General features: G+C 40.2%; 1 protein-coding gene across 3 annotated transcripts in view; it reads right to left on the reverse strand.

Annotated features, from left to right (window-relative positions):
• TBCE (tubulin folding cofactor E) overlaps window positions 1-23,636 on the reverse strand; it is a 76,084-nt gene that overhangs the window by 18,072 nt on the left and 34,376 nt on the right. For all 3 annotated transcript variants that reach the window (XR_009352695.1, XM_059170403.1, XM_059170402.1), the window contains exons 3-4: window positions 19,710-19,794; window positions 1,773-1,958 (exon numbers count right to left, since the gene is read on the reverse strand). Coding sequence is in view for 2 of the 3 variants with exons in the window: in XM_059170403.1 (XP_059026386.1) it covers window positions 1,773-1,958; window positions 19,710-19,794 (271 nt within the window). In the remaining variant the exon portion in view is untranslated. The remainder of the gene's footprint in view (window positions 1-1,772; window positions 1,959-19,709; window positions 19,795-23,636) is intronic.

Raw genomic sequence — 23,636 nt, forward strand, 5'->3', positions numbered from 1 at the left:
GTTACACAGTCGTTCATAAGCCAGGGCAGGAAAATCGGTTTGCAATTTTCACAGAAGCCAGGGTATTCAGATTAACCAGTAAGAAAAAAATGTGCTTCTTATGGGGGTAAAAGATATTTCAATAGTTGCACTTTTTTCTTTTCAATAGTTGCATTTTAAATGGGAAGATGAAGGAAAGAACTCCAACCCTATAAAGCACGTTGTTCTTTAAATCCAAGTAAACCAGTAGGATAAAAAGCAAAAAATATCCATGACTGTTACCTCTCGGTGGTAGCATGAGTCACGACTTCCTTTTGTTCAATTTCTATTTTCTAAATCCTCAACAGTGAGTGTAAGCTGCTTTGTAATTCACAGTCCAGTGCTTGCTTTTTAAAAAAAAAAAATCTTGATTTCCTTGAGTTTTCCTCCTTCACATATTGTATATTGAAAAAAATCCCACGTAGGAAAAGTATATGGATTAGCCTACCTACACATCGGTACACAGCTCAGTGATTTTAAATAAATACGACCAGGTCACCACCACCCGGATCAAGAAACACATCCCTGGAACTCGGGAAGTCCTCTCTGTGCTTCCTCCACTCAAAATCGTCTACCCTGACTTCTCACACATCGATCAGTTGCGCCTGGTGTTTACCTTCATGGAGACAGAATTATTCAAGGTGCACTTCTTGGCAGACTACTTTGGCGGGACGCTGTACTAATGAGATTTCACATGTACTGTTGTACCGCGTGGTAGCTGCTGCTCGTGTTCACTGCCATGGAATGAATACAGCATAACTTATTTATCCATATTCTGTGTCTAGGTATTTGGATGGCTCCCTGAATATTTTGTTGCTGTTACTAATGCTGGTCACCCATGCTAAAAAGCAGGGGCATCCAGAAATGAATTTCTTCTTCCACACAGTCTCCATATAAATTTTACATCTGGTGTCATGTTAAATTTTCACAATAATGGCAAAATAAGATAGCAAATACATGGACTTCGACCAAAACCCCAGTTTGATTTAAGAAACTTTTAGAGAGAAAAGTGAAAGACACCAAGTAGCTAGAAATGTACTCTCCACTGTGGCCATCAGGGGCCGCTAGTAGGCCACCTTGTGGGGTCAGGGTCAAACAGGACAGCAGTGACCATCACCTGGAAGGTTCTCGTGCAGTTGTGTTTCTGTGGAACATCAGCTTCTACTCACTGTGATTCAGCCCCAGCATCGGAGTAGGCAGAAGGCCTCTCTTCACAGAACCACAGTGTACAGAGAGTTTCATAATACTTTGGGTACTTCTTAAAAGCAAGAGCCCATAGTATTCTGATCCAGGTCTAGGATGGGACCCAAGATTCTGCAACTTCACAATCACCCCAGGGAAGAAAGGGTGTGCATCCAGAGATGGAAACTAACTTGGTTCTAGAGGACCCAGAATGCCACATGGTAGGTAGCAACTTAGAGCTGTTTCCATTTCTGACTTACCACCCAGCTAGAATGGCACCATGAAATAGAAAAGGACCAAAATGTCAATCTTACTTATTAGACAAGACGGCTGGTATAAATATTAATGATGGGTAATGTTTTAATTCCAATCCAGAAAAGCCCAACAAGAATTTTAATTTCCCCAAAGACTCAGTCCTCAGATTCCTCTGATTTTAACTGGCTGTTTGTGCAGAAAGGACAAGACCAGTTTGGAGGCGAAGTTCTGAGTATCAACATATAGTCCACTGAACTTTAATCCTGAACAGTGATGAAACTGTCAAAGTCAGTTCTGCCGCTAGCAAGCCTACATACCTTTGCTGTTTTATAATAGAGTCAAAACCAATAGTTTCCACGGGCTTATTTCCAATTATAACGATTTGCTCTTTTCCATCTTCCTCTGGCCCATCTTCTAACACATAGCGATTCTTAACTGCAGTGAGAAAGCCCACTCCAAAATTCACTTTGTTGGGACGAATAAAGGATCCCCCTGTGGGGTGTCTGGGAAAAAAAGAGAAATGGAACAGATAAAATATCATCAATGGGGACATTTAAATAAGAGGACACATTCAAGGGGTACCTGGTGGTTCAGTCAGAAGCATCTGATTTTGTTTTCGGCTCAGATTACAGTTTCAGGGGCCCCGTGATCAAGCCCTATGTCGGGAGTCTGCCTGAGGATTCTCTCTTGCCCCTCCTCTGCCCACCTCACTCCCCGCTACTCGCACACCCACTCTCTCTCCTATAATCCTTAAAAAAAATTTTTTTTAATGACACATTCAAAAATCCTTTATGAACTGTCAGTATGCCACAAATGTGAAATGCCTACATTTACAAATTTGTTTATAAATACAGTAGCAAACAAAAGCAATTATACAATTTTTTTAAAGATTTTATTCTTAAGTAATCTCTAAACCCAATGTGGGGCTTGAACCTATAACCCTGAGCTCAAGTGTTGTTCTACTGACTGAGCCAGCTAGATGCCCCAGTAATCACACAATTTTAAAAAAGAAAAAGAAAATATCATTCACCAGAATGGCCATAAAAGCAATATTCGGAAGGACGGCAAAATTTTCTCTATGCTGAAAAATCAAAATCAGCGTAAAAGGGAAAGCACTATACAAATGTGTAATCGATATGATTGATCAAAAGGGCTGTGAGCTTATGCAAGCTTAAGTTCCAGCAGACAAACAGACAAGATATATGAAAAAGACAATTCACCTAACAGGAAACAGAAGTATTAAATCCACAGGGTAAAGTTTTACCTTGCTCAAGATTAAGAAATGCAAATTCAAATAATGAAATTATTTTCAACAAAACTGGCAAAAAATAAAGAACAATCCTAACGCCTCAAAGACTACAAGGCTGGGTTTGGTTTTGAGTGTATAATCATATTCCTGGGAACATGTCAGCAGGCAATAATTTAAAAATAAAAACAAAACTGCATTTACAAAGATTCTGTATAATAGCATTTATTTGTAACTAAGGAACTCTGGAAACCATAAAAAAGCCCAGCTGGATAGGAACTATTAATATTAAGTAAACCAGATAGAGGTAGTCATTAAAAATTCTAGCTGTAACACTTAATAAAATTAATCACAGAATAATGCTGAGATTTCTAAAACCTGAACCAAATTGTACATAACACAACTATAGAGGAATCACATCTACAGACAAAGATTCAATAAGGACACAAAGAGATAAAAAACATTTGTGGGTAGCAGGCTTAGGTACAAAAGCTAAAAAGTAACAACCTTCAGTTAAATATATTTTAAAAGGTTAAATATGGGGCACCTGGGTGGCTAATTCAGTTAAGCATCTGCCTTCAGCTCAGGTCATGATCCCAAGCTCCTAGGATCAAGTCCTGCATCAGGCTCCCTGGTCAGTGAGGAGTCCGCTTCTCCCTCTCCCTCTGCCTGCCACTCCCCCTGTTTGTGCTCTCTCTCTCCCCACACCTTTGTCAAATAAATAAATAAATAAAATCTTATAAAAAATAAAAGGTTAAATATGGGCCTAAAAGAGAGAATGTGGAAAGAATTCTACAGAAATATAGGATATTTAGCCATAATTTCTATTCAGGTTTTAGAGCAATTTTTAGTAGATTTAATATTAAAATTAATCGTATCACTGAATGTAATGACCACTTTGTCAGGCTTTTCAAGAGATTTAAAGTGGGTCTCTGGACCTTTAAATTTCAGGCTTCAGCATTACTTCATAGCAATTAGACCTTATTTTCAGGATGATTTAAGTATCTACTATAAAATAGTCATAAATGTTACTGTCATTTGATCACTTTGGAGAATAAATGATGAAATACATAAACTGACAGAAATTACAAACACTATTCCAGAGCATAACCTTTGACACTTAAAGAAATCAAAGCTTCCTAGAAGTCACCATGATTAAAGAGGATGAAAACTCAGCTTGATAAATTATAAATTTCATATAAACACACACTATTTTAAAGTGGGTCTGCAGAGATGAAAGGGGGTTGTGATCCCCGAAAGTCAGAAGTGATGTCACGGGTAAGAAAAAATGGCCCAGAAGTCACTGGAACCCCAGAGCACAGGGTCCTTGAAGCCGATGATGGAAGTGGACAACCAGGCCAGTGCTAGGAAAGGAGGCAGGAAGTTAACCCCAGTAGGAGCCACGGGGCAGCAGCCTGGTGGGCGAGTTCCAGACGCTGAGAAGACAGGGAAGCCTTCCTACTCTCGCCACAAGGGCTTCACTGCAAAGGGGAGAAGAGCACAGGGCAACGGCGTCTTACGATGGCTGGGTGCAGCAGATCTGTACGCCTCTGAAAATCATCCAGTGGTGAGGGGAGAACTGATGATGCAGGAAATTAAATTCTCTGTTGCAGTAAAATCAAATTCTGAGTCTGTACAGTACGTTGTGATATCAGAGGATCACAGACTACCAGAAGCTTCCTAGAAAATATTACATTTTAACCCTAGGAGAGGTTCATATCACAAAAGACACAGTTCTGGGGGCACCTGGGTGGCTCAGTTGATTAAGCGTCTGCCTTGGGCTCAGGTCATGATCCCAGGGTCCCGGGATGGAGCCCCATATGGGGGGGGGGGTCCCTGCTCAGCAGGGAGCCTGCTTCTCCGTCTCCCTCTGTCCTCTCCCTGTACCCCTCCCCTTCTGCCTTTCCTCCCCCGCTTGGGCATGCTTCCCTGCTCTCAGATAAAATAGTCTTTAAAGATTTTATTTATTTATTTGAGAAAGAGAGAGAGAGAGCACAGGCAGGGAGAGGGGCAGAAGGACAGGAAGAAACAGACTCCTCCTTGAACAGGGAGCCTGATGCAGGACTCGATCCCAGGACCTGAGATCATGACCTGAGCTGAAGGTGGACGCTTAACCTACTGAGCCATCCAGGCGCCCCTAAATAAAATCTTTAAAAATAAAAAGAAAGAAAGAAAGAAAGGTGCTGTTTTAAGAAGCACAGCTATGTTACTCAGCTAAAGAGATCAAATACAGCTAGCATGATTTTTTAAGAGTTCAAAGTGATAGACTTGAGAAATCCCCTAGGCTAGGACTTCTTAAACATAACCTAAAAAGCAGAAAGTCATCTGAAAATCTTACTGGATCCTAGGAATCTGCCTGTTTAGAACAATGCTCCAGGACATTCTGACGTCGGTGGGCCTCCTGTCCCACCTTAAGAAACTCTCATCTAATCCAGCCCCGTTTCAGCTGGGGAACCTGGGGTCCACTGTTAGAGGTATCATAGCCACAACCAAAAACCTTGGATTTCTGACTACTGGTGCATTGTCCTTTCCCACATCTCTGTCTGGACTTATAGATACAAATCAATGCTTTATTTTGGCAAATTAAACACATTCCCTAAGTTAAATTCCTAATGAACATATATCATCCCTTTTTTTTTAAGTTTTATTTTTATTTAAGTGATCTCTACATCCAATGTGGGTCTCAAACTTATGACCCCAAGATCAAGAGTCACACGCTCTTCCGACTGTGTAGGCCAAGTACCCCGACAGCTAAGTTCCTAAGATGGGAGGCAGAAGCAGGATGGGGACGCTGCTGCTCTGGAGTTGGGCCAACCTGGGATCCTTCTGGGCTCCATTACCTACTGGCTCTATGACCTCAGGGAGGTGATTATATGTTCTCAGCCTGAGTCTCCTCATCTATAAAGCCCTGTCAAATGAGGTTATTTATAAGGACTAAATAAACCATAATATATAAGCCATCACTACACTGCCTGGCACAAGCCTTTCTACACAGATACACAGATCAGCGCAGCAGTTCTTTTCTATACAGTATCGTATCTAATACACTGGTCAACATAAGCTGACATCTTCCAAAATATCCTGGGATATCCCAGAAGCCACAGTTTCTACACTCAAGCACTGGCTGCCAAGCATGTCCAGCTGGGCTCCTATGGCGTCTAACATCAGTGACGTCATGACATAACAATTTCATCCTATGAATGATGTATGGTTTTGCTAAGAAAAACTACAGTTATTAACATACGTAAGATAAAGTTCACATGCAACCTCAGGCAAAGCTGTTCTCTACTGCCACATAAAAACTGCCCCAAAGTGGGGCACCTGGGTGGCTCAGTGGGTTAAGCCTCTGCCTTTGGCTCAGGTCATGATCTCAGGGTCCTGGGATTGAGCCCCACATTGGGACCTGCTTCCCCCCGCCACCCCCCTGCCTGCCTCTGCCTATTTGTGATCTCTGTCTATCAAATAAAGAGATAAAATCTTAAAAAAAAAAAAAAAAAAACTGCCCCAAAGCATAGTGGCTTAAAACAGTGGTCTGCTATTTCTTGTAATTCACTGGGGCAGGCTTGGCTCTGCTGAGCGGTCCTTGTTTCTCATGCTGTCAGGTGACATGATCTGGGTGACTGCACTCAGCGGAGAGTCAGTGGAGCCTTTCACGATCCAAGATGGCTCCAGTCAGATGACCGGCACCTGGGCTAAGGTGGCTTCCAATCTTGGCGTGGCTGGCTGGGCCTGTCTTCTATATGTGGCTGTCCAAATCTTCTATCACCATTTAACAAGAGACTGTCTTTTTTCCATTGGATATTCTTTCCTGCTTTGTTGAATATTAATTGACCATATACTTGTAGGTTTATTTCTAGGTTCCCTTTTCTGCTCTTTTAATCTACGTGTCTATTTTTGTGCCAATATCATAATGTTTGGATCATTACACCTTTGTAATATAACTTGAAATCTGGAATTGTGATGCCTCCAGTTTTGCTTTTCTTTTTATTTTCATTTTTTTTAAAGATTTTATTTATTTAATTGATAGAGAGCACAAGTAAGCAGAGCGGCAGGCAGAAGGAAAGAGAGAAGCAGGCTCTCCACTGAGGAGGGAGCCTGACTCAGAGCTCCATCCCAGGACCCCGGAACCATGACCGGAGCCTAAGGCAGCTGCTTAACCAACTGAGCCACCCAGGCGCCCCCTGCTTTTCTTTATCAAGGGTGCTTCGGGTATTCAGGGTCTTTCGTGGTTCCACACAAATTTTAGGACTATTTATTCTAGTTCTGTAAAAAATGTGGTTGGTATTTTGATAGGGATTACATTAAATTATGTGTAGACTGCTTTGGGTAGTATAGACATTTTATAATGTTTATTCTTCCAATCCATGAGCATGAAATGTCTTCACATTTCTTTAGGTTATCTTCAATTTTCTTTTTTCCACCAGTGTTTTACAGTTTTCAGAATACAGGTTGTTCACCTCTTAGGCTAGTTTTATTCCTAGATACCTTAGGTTTTGGAAACAATTGTAAATAGGATTTACAATTATTAATTGTAATTAATTTCTCTTTCTGCTACTTCATTGCTAGTAATAAAATTGCAAGTTTTCTGCACATTGCTTTTGTATCCTGTCGCTTCACTGAATTCATGTATCCTTTCTACCAATTTTTTAGTGGAGTCTTTCAGGTTTTCTATATAGAATATCCTGTCACCTGCACATAGTGGAAGTTTTACTTCTTCCTTGATAGTTTGGATGCCTTTTAGTTCTTTTTGTTGTCTGACTGCCGTGGGAGAATGGGTTAAATAGGTGAGGGGGATTAAGAACAGCATTTGTGATGAGCACCATGTATTGTACAGAAGTGTGAATCACTTTATTGTACACCTGAAACTAATATTATACTGTATGTTAAGTAACTGATATTGAAATAAAAACTTTAAAAGTTCAAGCACCATGTTTCTGGGCAGGGGCTGTGTTATAAGTGAAAGGGTAGATGTGGAGCTACCGTCTAAAGTACATAACTGGGGCTCAAGTTCAGATGAGCCATCTTTTTCTTCTGCTTTCTTGACTGAAGGTGAAATGTTCTATGTGGGAGATGGACTACTACAGGTGGGAATGATCCTGACCTTTAGAGAAAGGATCTCCAGCCCTCCAGAAGCCTGCTGTGCATTTGTCCCACAGCTTTCTGCCCCTTGTTTCTTAACTAGTTTCTTGAATTGTTCACGTGGACTTTTCCTCAGGGATACATTGGCCTGCAGGTCCCAGTTCATATGTAGTCCCCTGCTCACCACTGGAGAATCAGCTCACTGCTCTCTAGAAATGTTCCATTGGTGAACGGACCATGCTTCAGCAGTTCTGACCTGGGCAGCTTGGACCTGGTCATCTTCTACTGCCACACCTTTCCCTGGGGGCTTGAACACAGAACAGGGAGGTGGGCAACCACATTAAAGACCCACCAAATACAATGTCTGCTTGATTGACTGGGCCTGCAACTTCCTTCTCCTGGGACTTAGAGGAGGCCAGAATCAAGGCTCCACAGCTCCTCTAACTCCTCTCCACTAGTACTCTGATCAAAGAACCTCAAAATTTAAACTGATATGGATGGGAATTGGGGTGGGGGGCTGGGGGGAGAAAGGGGAGAAATCACTGTGCTTCGTTCAGCCTGAGGTGAAAGGATGGTTGGTGTTTTTCCTGCTTGTATCTTTTCTTACCGTTTCTTTAATAAATGGGATGACAGGGCAAAAACAAACAAACAAAAAAAAACTTTAAAAGTCAACTTTTTAAATAAGCATCTACTCAAAATAAAACATCTGATGCGCTGAATAGAATTATATTCACTATATCTGAGAAATACAGCATTCAAAATGGAAGGAGTGATAAAAAGCTTCCAGGACAAACAGAAACTAAAAGAATTTGTGATCACCAAACCAGCCCTACAAGAAATATTAAAAGGGATCCTCTAAGCAAAGAGGGAGCCCGAAAGTAACACAGACCACAAAGGAACTGACACAATATACAGCAACAGTCCCTTACAGGCAATACAAATGGCACTAAATTCATTATCTCTCAGTAGTTACTCTGAATGTAAATGGGCTAAATGCCCCCAAAAGACACAGGGTATCAGAATAGATAAAAAAGCAAGATACATCAATATGCTGTCTGGAAGAGACTCATTTTAGACCCAAAGACACCCCCAGGTTGGAGGGGGTAGAAAACTATTTATCATGCTTATGGACATCAAAAGAAAGCTGAGGTGGCAATCTTTACATCAGATGAATTAGATTTTAAACCAAAGACTATAATAGGAGTTAAGAAAGAACACTGTATCATAATTAAAGGGTCTATCCAACAAGAAGATCTAACAATTACAAATATTTATGCCCCTAACATGGGAGCAGCAAAAAATATAAGCCAATTAAAAACAAATCAAAGAAACACTTTGACAATAATACAATAATATCAGGGGACTTTAAACCCCCACCCTGCACTGAAATGGACAGATCATCTAAGCAGAAAATCAGCAAAGAAATAGGGGACTTGAATGACACACTGGACCAGATGGACATCACAGATATATTCAGAACATTCCATCCCAAAGCAGCAGAAGACACATCTTCTTGAGTGCACACAGAACATTCTCCAGAACAGATCACATCCTGGGTCACAAATCAGATCTCAACCAATATCAAAAGATTGGGATCATTCTCTGCATATTTTCAGACCATAATGCTTTGAAATTGGAACTCAATCACTAGAGGAAATTTGGAAAGAACTCAAATACATGGAGGCTAAAGAGCATTCTACTAAAGAATGAATGGGTTAACCATGAAATTAAAGAAGAATTTTAAAAATTCATGGGAACGAATTAAAATGAAAACACAGCTGTTCAAAATTTTTGGGATGCCACAAAGGTGGTCCTAAGAGGGAAATATATAGCAATACAAGCCTTTCTCAAGAAACAAAAAAGGTCTCAAATACACAACCTAACCTTACACCTAAAGAAGCTGGAGAAAGAGCAGTAAATAAAGTCTAAAACTAGCAGGAGAAGAGAAATAATAAAATTAGAGCAGAAGTCAATGAGATGGGGCGCCTGAGTGGCTCAGTGGGTTAAAGCCTCTGCTTTCGGCTCAGGTCATGATCCCAGGGTCCTGGGATCGAGCCCCGCGTCGGGCTCTCTGCTCAGCGGGGAGCCTGCTTCCACTTCTCTCTCTGCCTGCCTCTCTGCCTACTTGTGATCTCTGTCTGTCAAATAAATAAATAAAATATTTAAAAAAAAAAAAAAGAAGTCAATGAGATAGGAACCAAAGGAACAGTAGAACAGATCAATGAAACTAGGAGCTGGTTCTTTGAAAGAGTAATAAACCCCTGGCCAGACTTGCCAAAAAGAAAAGAGACAGGACCCAAATAAATAAAATTATGAATGAAAGAGGAGAGATCACAACCAACACCAAACAAACACAATTATAAGAACATATTATTGGGGCGCCTGGGTGGCTCAGTGGGTTAAGCCGCTGCCTTCGGCTCAGGTCATGATCTCAGGGTCCTGGGATCGAGTCCCGCATCGGGCTCTCTGCTCAGCAGGGAGCCTGCTTCCCTGTCTCTCTCTCTGCCTGCCTCTCCATCTACTTGTGATTTCTCTCTGTCAAATAAATAAATAAAATCTTTTAAAAAAATAAATAAATATAAATAAATAAATAAATAAAAACTTTTAAAAAAGAACATATTATGAGCAATTATATGCCAACAAATTAGACAATCTGGAAGAAATGCTTCTCCCTGAACCAGTAACTGCAATTACTCCTTCCCTCTCATCACCGTGCATTGGGTGTGAGGAAGGCCAAGAACTTTTACCTCTCGGATCCAGATGGAGCCCCTCCTGAGCACATGCACCAGAAAACGCATCCAAGGAGCCTCATTGGTACCTGGAACTAATTTCAATGGCAACACCCTGGATGTCAAGCCAGTACCGAAAGAGGCTAGGACTCTTGGAGGTGAGAGGAGCGAACTTTGTGTGGGGAAGAGATGTGAGTAACTGACAGCTGGTGAACTGTGTGGGTTACATCCACAGATGACTCCCAGCCCACGTGCCCTTTGGTGATATGATTTTGCCACTTATCCCATTACCAGGTAATACCTATTTCCCCCACTCTTGAATCTAGGCTCACCCAGTGACCTGCTTGTACCAACAGAGAGAGTCCTCACAGTCCCCATTTCCACCCTCTTGGAAAACAGACACCGTATAAAGAAACTACTGCTAGACTATGGGTGAAGACTAGTGGGAAGAAGAGAGGTTGACCATCTAGAGGAGTTCAAGTGTTAGGTCGGGTGGAGAGATTACTTAAATATGTAAGTTAAAAAAAAAAAATAGACTGTTTTATGCCTCCTGCAAGAACGTGAAGCACAAAAAGAACCCTGGGTCTCGAGTGTATTCAACAAAGAAATAGAAATGTAGCTGAACTGTGCAGGTTGAGCAGACTGGTGAAATGGGTGGTACTTTTGTCCTACCCCGAGGCATCCAACAGGATCCTCTGTGGAAATATGTGGAAATACTGATGAAAATAAAGAAAGCAGCACAGCAGAAACAGTATCACTGACAATAAAACATTTACAAAACTACAACATTTGAAATAAAATGTTATGGTTTAAACAAATGTTTAAATAAGACATTATGTTGTTTTTCCTGAAGTATGTTACGAGATCACTTTTAGATATCTCCTTTAATTTTCTCTAAGGACAGAACACAAGTAGATCCTGTGTTCACTGGAAAATAAGTGCTATTAATGGTAAACATCTTACATATACAAGGCTGCATTAGAGCCCGAGGTGTTGTCAAGCACTGAATTCCAGACAATTGAGAACAGTTTATATACTGATCTAAATGTGTACAAACAACTAGGTTCTGCATGTGAGCAACTGTTCCTAGAATCTCACATTTATGAAATAGGTCTTAATTTAAGAACTAGTGAAATTTGTGGGGCGCCTGAGTGTCTCTGTTGGTTGACCTTCTGACTCTTGATTTAGACTCAGGTCATGATCTCAGGGTCCTGAGACTGAGCTCCGCATCAGGCTTCACACTCAGTGGGGAGTCTGCCTACGATTCTCCCCCACCCCACCCCCACCGCCCATCCCTGGGCTCACATGCATGCACTCTCTCAAATAAATAAATCTTTAAGTAAAAAAGACAGTTCCACATCAGGCTCCTTGCTCAGCAGAGAGCCTGCTTCTCCCTGCGCACCAGTCCCCCTGCTTGTGCTCTCTCTCTGACAAATAAGTAAAATCTTAAAATAAAATAAAAACAAAAAAAATTTTAAAAAGAACTAGTGAAATTTGTAATTCTGGTGAAAGGAAAGTATGAAATTTATGAAATAGTACTGGTTTGCCTTAAAGGAATAAAATGGGGAGGGTATAGAAACAGAATGGGGAAAATCTACTTTTCTTCCTTTTTAAAATTTTTTGGAAGATCTGTTTTTCAAATATCGTATGACTTAAATTAAAAAATAATCCTGGGACGCCTGGGTGGCTCAGTTGGTTAAGCGGCTGCCTTCGGCTCAGGTCATGATCCCAGCGTCCTGGGATCGAGTCCCACATCGGGCTCCTTGCTTGGCGGGGAGCCTGCTTCTCCCTCTGCCTCTGCCTGCCACTCTGTCTGCCTGTGCTTGCTCTCGCTTCTCTCTCTATGACAAATAAATAAATAAAATCTTTAAAAAAATAATAATAATCCTAGAGGCAGTAATCAGGCAAGATGAAAAAAAAGGCATCCAAGTTGGTAAGAAAGTAGAACTGTGGGACACCTGGGTGGCTCAGTTGTTGAAGTGTCGGCCTTCAGCTCAGGTCATGATCCCAGGGTCCTGGAATCCAGCCCCACGTTGGGCTCCCTGCTCAGTGGGGAGACTGCATCTCCCTCTCCTTCTCTACCTGCTTGTGTTCCCACTCTTTCTGTCTCTGTCTCTGTCAAATAAATAAATCTTTTAAAAGAAAAAAAAGAGGTAAAACTGTCACTATTTGCAGATGACATGATACTATGTAGAGAAAACCCTAAAGAGTGCACCAAAAAAACTATCAGAATAAATGAATTCAGTAAAGCTTCAGGATAAAAAGTTAACATACAGAAATATATTTCATCTCTATACACTAACAATGAAGTAGCAGAATGAGAAGTCAAGAAAACAATCCCACATACAATAGCATCAAACAGACTAAAATACCTAGGAATAAATTTAACCGAGGAGTGAAAGACCTAATCTGAAAACTGTAAGACAGTGATGAAAGAGACTGAAGAGAACACAAACAAATGGAAAGATACTCCATGCTCATGAATGGGAAGAATACATCAAAATGCCCATTTTACTATGCAAAGCAACTGACAGATTTAATGCAATCGTTATCGAAGTACCAAGAGCATTTTACACAGAACTAGAACAAATAATCTTAAAATTCATATGGAATCACAGAAGACCCAGAATAGCCAAAGAAATCTTGAGAAAGGAGGACAAAGCTGGAGATACCACAATCCCAAATTTCAAGCTATACTACCAAGCTGAACTAATCAAGACAATAAAATATTGGCACAAAACAGACGGATAAATCAATGGAACAGAACAGAGAGCCCAGGGGGAGAAAGAAACCCCAAAGATCAAGGACAAAGGAGACAAGAATATACCATGGGGCAGTAGCAGTCTTCACAAGTGATGTCAAGAAAACTGGATAGCTACACGCAAGAGTGAGAGTGGATCACCTTCTTAGACCATGTACAAAAATAATGGATATGTCTGGATATGTCTCCTGAGGCAAGGGAAACAAAAATAAACTATGGGGACTACACCAAACTAAAAAGTTTTTGCACAGGAAGAAGCCCATCAACAAAACAAAAATGCAGGGCACCTGACCAGTTCCAGTGGTGGAACATGCAACTCTTGATCTCGGGGTTGAGAGTTCGAGCCCCACACTGGGTGTAGGGATTAAAATCTTAGGGGCATCTGGGTGGTACAGTCTGTTGAGTGTCTGACTCTTGCTTTCAGCTCAGGTCACAATCTCAGGGCTGTAAGTTCCAAGTCCCACATTGGGCTAAGAGATTACTTAAAAATTAAAATATTAAAAAAAAAAAAAATACTGGGTGGCTCAGTGGGTTAAAGCCTCTGCCTTCAGCTCAGGTCATAATCCCAGGGTCCTGGGATCGAGTCCTGCATCGGGCTCTCTGCTCCGCAGGGAGCCTGCTTCTCCATCTACTTGTGATCTCTGTCTGTCAAATAAATAAATAAAATCCTTTAAAAAAATTAAAAATTAAAAAAAATTAAAACAAGGGGCACCTGGGTGGCTCAGTCAGTTAAGCATCTCCCTTCAGCTCAGTCATGATCTCAGGGTCCTAGGATCGAGTCCTGGGATGAAGCCCTGCATCCAACTCCCTGCTCAGTGGGGAGCCGGCTTCTTGCTCTCCCTCTGCACCTCCCCCTGCTCATATCTAATAAATAAAATGAAATCTTTAAAAATACATTCATACACACATACATACAAAAAATAATAATAATAAGGTACCAGTCAGAATAGCTACTATCAAAAAGACAACCGGTAAGTGTTAGTAAGGATGTGGGGAAAAGAGAACCTTTGTGCACTGTTGGTGGGTATGTAAAGTGTTGCAGCCATTATTGGAAGCAGTAAGGAGGTTCCTTAAGAAATTAAAAGTAGAAATAGCATACAGTCCAGCAATTCCAGTGTTGGGTATTTAACTAAAGAAAATAAAAACACTAATTCAAAAACATATATGCATCCCTATGTTTATTGCAGTATTATTTAAAACAGCCAAGATACAGATGCAACCTAAGTGTCCATCCATAGATGAATGGATAAAGATGAGATACAGACATACAAATATACAATGGAACAATTACTCAGAAAAAAAAGGATTCTTGCCATCCACAATAGGAATGCACTACATGTTCACAACAATATCCTAGAGGGTATTATGAAAAGTGAAATATGTCAGAGAAAGACAAATACCATATGATTTCACCTACATGCAGAATCTAAAAAACAAATGAACAAACAAGCAAAGGAGGAACACAGTCCTAAATCCAGAGAACAAACTGATGGTTACCAAAGTGGGAAGGCAGGTAGGGATAAGCATAACAGGTAAAGGGGATTAAGAGGTACAAACTTCCAGTTAAAAATAGGTCATGGGGGTGGGGCAGTGCCTGGGTGGCTCGGTCGGTTAGGCAGTTGACTCTTGATTTTGGCTCAGGTCATGATCTCAGGCTCCTGGGGATCGAGCCTCGGGCCCTGTGCTCAGCAGGGAGCCTGCTTAAGGATTCTCTCTCCCTCTGCCCCCCACCAAATAAATAAATCTTTTAAAAAAAAAAAAGGTCATGGAACGAAGACTACAGTACAGGGAATATAGTCAACACTACCGTAGTGGGCGCCTGGGTGGCTCAGTGGGTTAAGCCGCTGCCTTCGGCTCAGGTCATGATCTCAGAGTCCTGGGATCGAGTCCCGCATCGGGCTCTCTGCTCAGCAGAGAGCCTGCTTCCCTCTCTCTCTCTCTGGCTGCCTCTCCATCTACTTGTGATTTCTCTCTGTCAAATTAATAAATAAATAAAATCTTTAAAAAAAAAAAAAAAAAAACACTACCGTAGTAATACTGTACATTGACAGATGGGGACTACAGTTACTGTGGTGAGCACTGTACAATGCACAGAACTGTCAAACCACAATGCCGAACACCTGAAACTAACGTAACATTGTCAACTATATGGCAACAAAAAATAAATGAAACAGTTTGAGTACATAAGTTTAAAAACTAGCACAGTTCTAATAAATGAGAAAACACAATACAAAACAAATGCCATGGTTTTCACTTTTGTTCTAAATTCACACTTTTTAAACAGTGGTGATGAACCATTCAAGAAGAGATCTGTATTACTGTTCTGTTTGACTGCAGGCAGATCAAAGGAGTTAGAATGGTATGTATTAGGTAGCTGCAAAGTGGATGCTATGCCCTTTACAGATCAAAGGATAACATCAAAGATCAGTCTCCTCTGGAACATTCCTGGAGGGTTTCTCAGAAAACAAAACAGACCTGCAAATACTGAAAAATATCAAGTGAATGAAGACCCACCAGTAACAATAAATATCCAAAAACAAACTAATAATCTACACAGACTCATTCCAGATGATTACTGAGATGGTAGATCAAAACACTGAAATTCTGAACCCTGCCCAAAGAGAAAAAAATTGGGGGTGGGGGGGAGTCCAAACATTTTTCCCTCGTAAGCATTCAGCTTGTGCTGGTTCTGTCCTCCTCCTGCCCACCAATTACAGATGCTCTGAATGAAATCAAAATCCCGACCACGGCCCTTGTGGGAATGGAGGACGGTCATGAAGCCCTGTCACCGAGATTTAATTTGCACTATTAACCCCCCAATAGGTTTGTCAGCTAAAATTCAGGATGAATTTTGTGAAATATGAATTTTAGATCGATAGCCAATCATTTTTTAGTATAAGTATGTCCCATACATGTCCAATATTTATATTAAAATATGACTAGCTGTTGCTCTAAAAATCCAAATTTCACTATGCATTCCATATTTTTCTTTCCTGAATCTGGCAGTATTACTCAAAGGCAAGGGTCCTCCACAGACCAATTAACCATAGAAAGCATTTTTCTTGTTGGGGCTTTAGATGCTACCTCCTGGGAAAGGCTGGGTCTCTTGTTGATCTTCTTACCCTATTTTGCTGCAGACAAAATTACATATGTTTAGAGCCTTTTAGGCAAGCTTGCAAAACTAACTTTCATTTCACTTGGTGTACAGTGCTTTATGGAAGAACTGACCTGGTAGACTAATTTTCCAAAGGAAAAACAGCTCAGTTTTTTTGTAGACTGACCCTGAGTGATACAATTTTTATTTTGCCCTGATTTATGGGAGTTTTCCAAGAATGAAATACCTCTCTTCATCTGTTGCAGAAATGTGCCCTGTCTGCAAACTATCAGTACATAGTGACTTTTTTAAAAAAGTTCTTTTAACTCTTTACACCATAGCAGGGGAATGATTTATACTAATCCATTAATGCTCACTTAAGAAGCTCAAAATACTTTACAACAATCTTATGACAACACATGCAGGATGAGCAAATCAAGATTCTATTTTCTAAGTTATCCAGTATTGTGCACAAAGTCTAGAACAGTGCATTTCTTCTGATGTCAGGTATTCCATTCACTGGTGCCAAAGAAAAGTCACTTTTTTAAAAAGTTCGTTAGTTATTTTAAGTAGGCTCCACATTGAGTATGGAGCCCAAAACAGGGCTTCAACTCACTATCCTGAGATCATGACCTGAGCAGAGATCAACAGTTGGATGCTATATCAACTGAGCCACTCAGGCACCCCCTTGAAGATTTTATTTTTAAGTACTCTCTACACCCAACGTGGGGCTCAAACTTACAACCCCAAGATCAAGAGTCGCATACTCTACTGACTGAGCTAGCCAGGCACACGAAAAAGTTACATTTTCAGATTTCTTTTAAAAAGGTGGCAGGGTGGGGGGTGCCTGGGTGGCTCAGTCAGTTAAGCATCTGCCTTCAGCTCAGGGCATGATCTCAGGGTCCTGGGATCAAGAACCACATTGGGCTCCCTGCCTACTTCTTCTTCTTCTTCTGAATCTGCCACTTCCTCCTACCCCCGCCCCCCTTGTGTGTATGTGCTCTCTCTCAAATAAATAAAATCTTAAAAAAAAGAAGAAAGAGGAAAAGAAAAAAAGATTTCATGCCCACCAGAAGAAAAAGATAACTGTTTAGAAAGTGAACACTTTAAATAAAAACTGAACAGTGGAATACTGACACACAGGGCTCTGTTGAGAGTATACTCTCTAGTTTAGGTTAAACAAAAAAAAAACCTGGAAATCATTCTGCCATCTAGGGGCAAGGTGGAAAGAACTTCCAGGTTAATCACCTTAACTGAACCTCTCTACACCCCAAAAAACAACAGATGGAGAACGGAAGCACCTGGGAGCATGCTGATGAGAGATTCACAGCCATAAGTTCTAGGATAAACCTATAAACTTCTGTCACAAATATTAATGATGAGTAGTAGCTCAGAAGATTGCCAGACATTCCTCAGGTCATATAAGAGATCTGACTGAAATTAGAGTGACATGAAATGATCAACCCCCACCCCTGCCACCACCCAAGTAGTTGGCATGACGCTGTCAAAAGAGGATTAGGGGGTGGACCAGATCACCTCGTATGGCCACCTCCGAACATGGGTTTTGACAGGGAAGAAGTGTGTATGATATATTAGGAAGAGATCAATGAACTTAATAACAAATACATGTAATGTAATCTGTTTCGTATGAGGCGGAGATTCCATGATACTGATACGATCTCTATTAGTCATGTCCTTCCTAATTATGCCAATACAAGCATTAACAACTATAAAGGTGATTCTCTTAGTCTAGACCAGTGGTCCTCCACCACATCAGACACAATGCTCCCTTCTGTATTGCCCCATAAATATTCTGCAACAGGATACATACTTAACATTACCTACCCAAGTAAGACTTAAAATCAACAAAAGGCTCATTTCCATGAAATGAAAGAACAGTAGGTTTGTAACAGGGGAGTATGCATTTCAGTCTGTAAATGCTCAGGCATGACCTCACTAGAAGACATGAGGAAATAAGCAAATGCTATTCCAAGGGAAAGAATCCAAACAGTGAGTTCCTGTTCCTGAACTGAGGCCTCCATTGCCCTTCAGGGCAAATCCCAAAGGTCTGTCAAGACTGAAACAACTCTTCATTTTTACACTAAGAATAACCAAGAGTGAAAACATCACTCCATCTAAAGCCCATTAAGGTCCATGCAATCACGAATGATGTGGGCACGCTTTTAGAAAAGGGAACTGTGCTGGGCAGGCTCTTGAGGAAAAGCTCCTTCACTGGAAGGTTTATGAGGTCATCGTTCAGGAAGGTGAGGGATCAACAAGCCAGGATAAGGAACTTCTATTTCCACACCTCCCTAAATGTATCTTCCATGAACTCTTGACACATTCTGAGCTGCCCTCATTCCAAGTCTGCCATCTGCCTCATTCTTCTTCCACCCTGATTCTCTAAAATTACAGAATGGTAGGCTGGGAAATATATTTTGCTATTATCTAATTTTGATCCCCATTTTAGAGGTTAGTAAATTTAGTCTCATTCAGGGCCAGGACTGCGTTCACTCTGCCACATTTAAGGGAAAATAAGTTTGATGTTAAAAGATCTTTTTGATCTTTTGATCCGTCTGAGTGGCTCAGTTGGTTAAGCCTCTGCCTCTGGCTTAGGTCTTGATTCCAGGGTCCAGGGGTCAGTCCTGCATTGCTCCCTGCTCAGCAGAGAGTCTGCTTCTCCCTCTCCTTCCGCCCTCCCCCTGGTTTGTGCTTTCTCTCAAAAAACAAAAAACAAACAACAACAACAACAAACAAACAAAAACAAAACAAAACAAAAAACACCAAGGTCTTTCTGAGAAACAAACCTACTAAGGAAAGTAAACAACAAAAATTCTGTCTGAAAGCATCCCACCATCCTCTTCAAAGCTTCATAAAGTTTATCTGAATTCAAGCAGTTAAAAATATTAGTAGATAAGCAATATAAGCACTTTTCTTGACAGTGGCCTAGCAGTCCCCTATTCAGGTGGTCTGTACTTTGTTTAATCAACTGCTTCTTATTGGATACCTAGGTTATTTCTCTCTTTTATTATTCATTAAGTGGACTGTAAATTGTTTATTGATGAGAAATGTTTATATTTATCCAATTTTAAAAAGCTGTCAAGAAACAAAACCCAAAGAAGGAAAAAGCAAGCAATCTTACTTGTGAAGTTAAGAGCCAGAGTTTTAAAAGCTAAGGGAAAAAACTCTGCAAATTAGGGTTGCTTTTTTTTTTTTTTTTTTAGAATACATCAAATTCTACATTATAACTATACCCAAAGCCAAACATTTCTTCTTCTCCATCCCCCTTTATTCAACTATTGAATATTACCTGAAAAACTGTGCAAATTCATAACAAAAAATTACCTGCATTTAAAATACACAGTCCCCTCGTGGCTTCCATCATGCTTTCCTCTCTCAGGATTGTCCCATTCTACTCCTAACCAGAGTCCTAATAGAATAAGAAAAAAAAAAATGAGGACTAAGTGAGGTCGGAGATAATTAAAGCTCCTTTTTGCTGCAAGCAAATACAGTTAGCAATGGAAACCCTATCACACAGACAGCACTGGGGACGAAAAATATCTTTTGAAAAAAAGCAAGTTAACCTTAGACTTGAGACTGCAATCAGCAAATATGATAGAGAGCATGTGTGGTTCATAAGCCAACAAAAACTACAACTGAAAGAAACAATAGCTAAAACTTACTGAGCACTTATTGAAAGCCAGAAATTTTTCTTTGCATTACTTCATGTTATTCTCACAAGACACTTTGTCTTTGTCAAGCAGATAGTATTACCTTCTTTTTTTACTAATTCATGGACAAATACCCAAGTTTTGGAGTCCTAGTCTACTATTCTGCTTTTCATAAAATAAAAAACTATATATAAATAGTATCCTTATTCAACACAGGTAAAATAACTCACTCAAAGTCACACAACTTCAAACCCAGGTGATTGTAATTCCAAAGTCACACTTTGCTGTCTTTGGCCAGACCTTGTGTTTGTATACCCTTTCAGTTTCCAGAACACTCTATATACAGTACTTGTTAAGTGCAGAAGAAAGATGGAGTGGTTCACTTCTGGATCAACCCTCCTAGTAAAAACTAGAAAAGCTACATAAACTATTTTTGAAAATCACTTTACATCAATTATGATGGCCAAAGTCAAAACACAAAACAAAACAAAATAACAAGTGCTGGTAAGGATATGGAAAAATTAGAACCCTTGTGCCCTCCTCATGGGAATGTAAAATGCTGCAGCTACTGTGGAAAACAGTAGGATCGTTCCTCAAAAAAACTAAACACAGAATTACCAAATCATGTAGCAATTTCACTTCTGGGTATATACCTAAAAGAACTGAAAGCAGGGACCCAGACACCTGCATATTTAGGTTTACAGCAACATTATACACAATAGCCAAAAGGTGGAAGTAACCCAAGTGTCCATTAATGATAAATGGACAAATGAAATGTGGTGTATCCAGTCGACAGAAGATTATTCAGCCAATAAAAGGAATGAAAGTCTGAAACACGCCACAGCATGGTTGAACTTTGAAGATATTATGATAAAATGACATAAGCCAAACCCAAAAAGACAAGATAGGATTCCACATACATGAGACACCTAGAGCAGACAAATTCATAGAGACAGAAAGTAAAATGGGGGTTGTCAGGGGCTGAGGGGAGAAGAGAATGGGGAGTTATGATTTAATAGGTACAGAGTTCCAGTTCTATAAAATGAAGCGTTCCAGGTACACGGTGGTAAGGGTTGCACAACAATGTAGATGTATTTAATACCACCGAACTCTACACTGAAAAAATGGTTAAAATGGTCAATTGAGTTATGTATATTTACTACAATTTTAAAGATATGTGTGTACATCCCAGAGGGCTACTAAGGCAGCCAAGAATTACAAAGCCAACATGTGGGAGAAAAGGGAAACCCAAAGAGTTTAACTAATAAACATTTAGAGCAATGTTTTCCCCTAAGGCATTTGGTAATTCTGATATAAGAAGCTAAAAAGCTGAACAGAGCTTTGGACAGATTTCAAGGGCTAAAAAATCAATACTGAGAATCACAGCCTCCCAAGGAAGGTCCAAGTTGCTGAGAAAGTCTCTAAGATTTGTACTGAGCTCAAGATGTCTTCATTCTAAGAGTAAGGAGACATCAGCGATAAGATACATAAACTAACCCTCACAGGGATTAAATGTAAAAACTTGGAAAGGATCAAAGAAAGATAACACGATCGCAAAGCTGGAATTATAATTTTTCGTCATCATATCTGGCATTCTAACAAAAATAACCAAGCGCAGAAAGACAAAGATTCCGTGACTGAGAACCAAGGAAAACAACAGCCAACACAAACAGATTCATCAGGCATCTGCATAATGGAGTTTTAACTATGCTTAATATTTTCAGGAAAATAAAGGATGACCTTAAAATTTCAGCAGAGAATTTCACAACTGTGTTTTTTTTCAAACCCTAAATAAAAATTCTGAAACTAGAAAACATGATTCAAAGGGATACATGTATGTTTATTGTTTATAGCAGCACTATTTACAATAGCCAAGATATGGAAGCAATCCAAGTGTCCACACATGAATGAATGGATGAAGAAGATGTGGTCTATATATACAATAGAACATTACTCAGCCATAAAAAGAATGAAATCTTGCCATTTGCAATGGCATGGATGAAACCAGAGAATATAATGCTATGCAAAATAAGTCAGAGAAAGACAAATACCATATTTCACTCATATGTGGAATTTAAGAAACAAAACAGGTGAGCAAAGGGAAAAAAAAAAAGAGAAACAAATCAAGAAATGGGCTCAATTATAGAGAACTAACTGATGGTTACCGGAGGAGACGTGGGTGGGGATGGGTGAAACAACTGAAGAGGATTAAGGACTGTACTTGTCATAATGAGCACTGGGTGATGTATGGAATTGTTCAATCACTAGACTGTACACTGGAAACTAATACAACACCGTATGTTAACTAACAGGAATTAAAATAAAAAGCTAATAATAATAATAATAATAAAAAGCTAAAAAAAAAAAAGACAACCCAACTGAAAAATGGACAAAGGACTTGGATAGACATTTCTCCAAAGATATATACATGTCCAATAAACACGCAGAAAGATAATCATTAGTCGTTACAGAAATCCAAATCAAAACCACAATGAGGGGTGCCTGGGTGGCTCAGAGGGTTAAGCCTCTGCTTTCAGCTCGGGTCATGGTCTCAGGGTCCTGGGATCAAGTCCCATATTGGGCTCTCTGCTCAACGGGAGCCTGCTTCTTTCTCTACCTCTGCTGTCATTTCCTCTGTTTGTGCTCTTGCTTTCTGGCAAATAAATAAATAAATAAATCTTTTAAAAAAAAACCCACAATGAGATACCACTTCACACTTAATAGTATGGCTATAACCAAAATAATGGAAAGTAACAAGTGCTGGCAAGGATTTGGAAAAACCGGAACCCTCATATACTGCTGGCGGACACATAAAACAGTGTTGCCACTTTGGAAAACATTTTCAGGTGGATCCTGAAAAACCTAAATGTAGAATTACCATATGACTCATCGATTCTACTTACAGGCATATAACCCCAAGCATTAAAAAAACTCAGACACTTGGGGCGCCTGGGTGGCTCAGTGGGTTAAGCCACTGCCTTCGGCTCAGGTCATGATCCCAGGGTCCTGGGATGGAGTCCCGCGTCAGGCTCTCTGCTCAGTAGGGAGCCTGCTTCCTCCTCTCTCTCTCTCTCTGTCTGCCTCTCTGCCTACTTGTGATCTCTCTCTGTCAAATAAATAAATAAATTCTTAAAAAAAAAAACAAAAAAAAAAACTCAGACACTCGTATGCCAGTGTTCATTGCAGCATTACCCACAATAGGCAAAAGGTAGAAATAACCCAAATATCCATCAACAAATGGACAGATAAAAAAATGTGATACACATACAATGGAACATTCAGCTGTAAAAAGGAATGACGTTCTCGCACATGCTACATGGATGAACCTTGAAGGTATTTTGTTAAATAAAAAAAGCCATCCTGGGGGCACCTGGGTGGCTCAGTGGGTTAAGCCGCTGCCTCCGGCTCGGGTCATGATCTCAGGGTTCTGGGATCAAGCCCCACATAGGGTTCTCTGCTTGGCAGGGAGCGTGCTTCCTCCTCTCTCTCTCTCTGCCTGCCTCTCTGCCTACTTGTGATCTCTCTCTGTCAAATAAATAAATAAAATCTTTAAAAAAAAAAAAGCCATCCTGAAAGGACAAAGACTTCTATGGTTCTACTT

Source organism: Mustela lutreola, chromosome 4, assembly GCF_030435805.1.
Source record: "Mustela lutreola isolate mMusLut2 chromosome 4, mMusLut2.pri, whole genome shotgun sequence".
Taxonomy (NCBI): Eukaryota; Metazoa; Chordata; class Mammalia; order Carnivora; family Mustelidae; genus Mustela; species Mustela lutreola.